The 2,774-nt window shown below is 41.0% G+C and overlaps 1 protein-coding gene across 1 annotated transcript in view; it reads right to left on the reverse strand.

Moving 5' to 3' along the window:
* LOC106872811 (ATP-binding cassette sub-family C member 5) overlaps nucleotides 1-2,774 on the reverse strand; it is a 104,556-nt gene that overhangs the window by 44,024 nt on the left and 57,758 nt on the right. The window contains exon 11 of the mRNA XM_052969141.1: nucleotides 972-1,043. Within this exon, the coding sequence (XP_052825101.1) occupies nucleotides 972-1,043 (72 nt within the window). The remainder of the gene's footprint in view (nucleotides 1-971; nucleotides 1,044-2,774) is intronic.

Here is a 2,774-nt window from a genome sequence, read left to right on the forward strand (position 1 = left end):
TATATACATATATATATATATATATATATGTATATATATATAACCAGTATGACAGCGTGACAAGGCTGGACCTTCGAATTACTAGTACATTCGATTCCTAATGGTGCGTTGTACTCGTGAGCAAGATACTCTATTTTACATTGCTCCAGTCCAATCAGCTGGCAAATTTGAGTTGTGCTAGTAATTCAAAAGGGCCAGCATTGTCGCATTGTGTTACGCCAAATCTCTCTGAGAATTACGTTAAAGTTACACATGTCTGTAGAGTGTTCAGCTACTTGCACGTTAATTTCACGAGCAGTCTGTTCCGTTGATCGGATCAACTGGGACACTCGTCGTCGTAACCGACGGAGAGCCAGGCCACAATGAGTTTAACGGGATTCTACACAGTTTCCTTTTACCCATTCTCATTTACAAAGCTTGGGTCAACTCGAGACTATGGTAAATGAACTAGCTTAAGATGTCACATATAAGTATCGGGTCCAAAACCTTATGATTGTTAGGAAAACTTTTTAACCATTCAGTCATTCCCGCGTACGTACTGAATATATGGAGATAACAAACGGAATTAGTGTTTTCTTTTTGCTGTTGATGGGTGGAAAATGAAGCAAATATAGTTCTCGAACTGAATATATGATAGGACAATATAAATTGAATTATATTGTATTATATTGAATTATAAATATTTTCCCATGTAGGTTCGTGGTATTGTAAACTTCAAGACTGCGAACTCACTGGCGCTAGTGATATGGAAAAAGCACTCTGAACACGTTGTAAAATGGCTGGCGTTAGGATATCTAGCCGTAGAAACTACACCAAAGCAAACTGGAGCCCATGCAATCCTTGGGTCCATCGGATTCTGTCAAACCGTCCCATCCATGCAAACATAGAACATTGACTTTAAATGATGATAATGATGATGATAACGAGGATGATTATAATGATGATGATGATGATGAATATCGGTTACTTACTCTACCAAGAATGGCCGACAGAAGGGAACTTTTACCACTGCCAACAGGTCCGCAGATTCCAATTATTTTCCCCTGAATAAAATGTAAAAAAGAATTAATAAACAAACTGGTTTCCAAACACCCGAGAAAACATTTCTTTTAATAGTATGTCATTTTGACCAAACTTGAAAGAACAAGAGCGAAAGATTAGTCAAATATATTAGTAACTCAGTCAACTATTGTGACTTGATTTGTGTTTGTTTTGTCTATTATTTAACTGGTCAAAAAGCATAGCTGACCTGGGTGCAATTTGAACTCAGAATGTCACAGTGCGGTTTTGTTGATACTGTATTGTTTTTGACATCCACCCACAACATAACCTGAGCTGTGTATTCGGATATATGAATGTGTGAAGAACCGAAAGAATTCCAACAACTCCAACGTCTTTAACAAGGACATTATATATACACTGAATCACAGAAGCAACGCAAGACGTGTGTGACTGTGAAATATGTTTTAATTTCATAATGTCAGGAATAAATTATGATAATTCTGATAAAGTCAATTTCTTGGATGCACTTTGACCACAGTCTGAGTCGTTGTCATGTGTTCTGGTAGTGGGCGGATCCAGCACATCGAGATTGTAGGGCGTGACATGTTCAATACCGTGTATGCCCACCCCCTGGGTGTTCAAAACGGCCATACACCGTCGGTACATGGAGTGCATGAGACAGTTCACAAAAGCCATTGGCACTGTCTCCACACCCTGAGGAAAGCTGCCTCCAGTTCCACATGAGTTGTCGGCCTTGGGATCACTTTATTCAGCCGTATCCGGATTTCATCCCACATGTGTTCAATTGGGCTTACATCCGAGCTGACAGCTGGCCACAGCATGGTTCTGATGTTGTTCTGACGCAGGAAGTCCATGGTGACCCTGGCCGTGTAGGAGGGAACATTGTTCTGCTGGAACACGTGGCTATGGGGACGCACAAAAAAGGGAACGATGTGAGGTCTTAGGATCTAGTCAACGTAGCTCTGCTCTGTGATACCCTTCTCTCTGCCTGCACCAACATTTTGGAACACAGGGGGCCCAATTCTTTGATTCAGACCTACAGCATCCCAAACCATGATGCTTTGGCCATCCCACGCGTCTCTCTCCATGACACATGAGTCTCTGTAGCGTTCACTCCCTCCTACGCCACACCCTTACTCTGCTATCCGAGGTGGAAACGCAGTACCATCTCTTATCAGAGAAGACTATCGACCCCTATTGTTGATACCACCAATGTCGGTGCTGTGAAACCCACTGTAGTCGTGCCTGACGTTTCTACCAGCTCGCTGTCGTAAATAACTGTTTCAGATTACGGTGCAAGGCCAGTAATTTTAGGGGTAAGGAGCAGTAAGGAATTTAGTCAATTACATTGATGCCACTGTTCAGCTGATACTTATTCTATAGATCCAGAATGGATGAACGGCAAAGGTAGCTTCGGTGGAATTTGAACTTAAAATATAAAGACGAATGAAATGCCGCTAAGCATTGTGTCCGGCGGGTAAATGGTTCAGCCAGCTCGCCACCTTAATAATAATAATAATAATAATAATAATAATAATAATAATGATAATAATAATGATAATAATAATAATCCTTTCTACTGGAAATACAAATTTGGTGGAAGGGATTAAATCGATTACATCGACCTCAGTAAGGCTGAAAGGCAAAGTCGACCACGGCGGAATTTGAACTAAAAAATGTAGCAACAGATAAAATACCGTTAAGCATTTCGCCCGACGTGCTAATGATTCTGCCAGCTCGCGGCCTTAACA

The sequence above is a fragment of the Octopus bimaculoides genome, chromosome 7 (assembly GCF_001194135.2).
Source record: "Octopus bimaculoides isolate UCB-OBI-ISO-001 chromosome 7, ASM119413v2, whole genome shotgun sequence".
Lineage (NCBI taxonomy): Eukaryota > Metazoa > Mollusca > Cephalopoda > Octopoda > Octopodidae > Octopus > Octopus bimaculoides.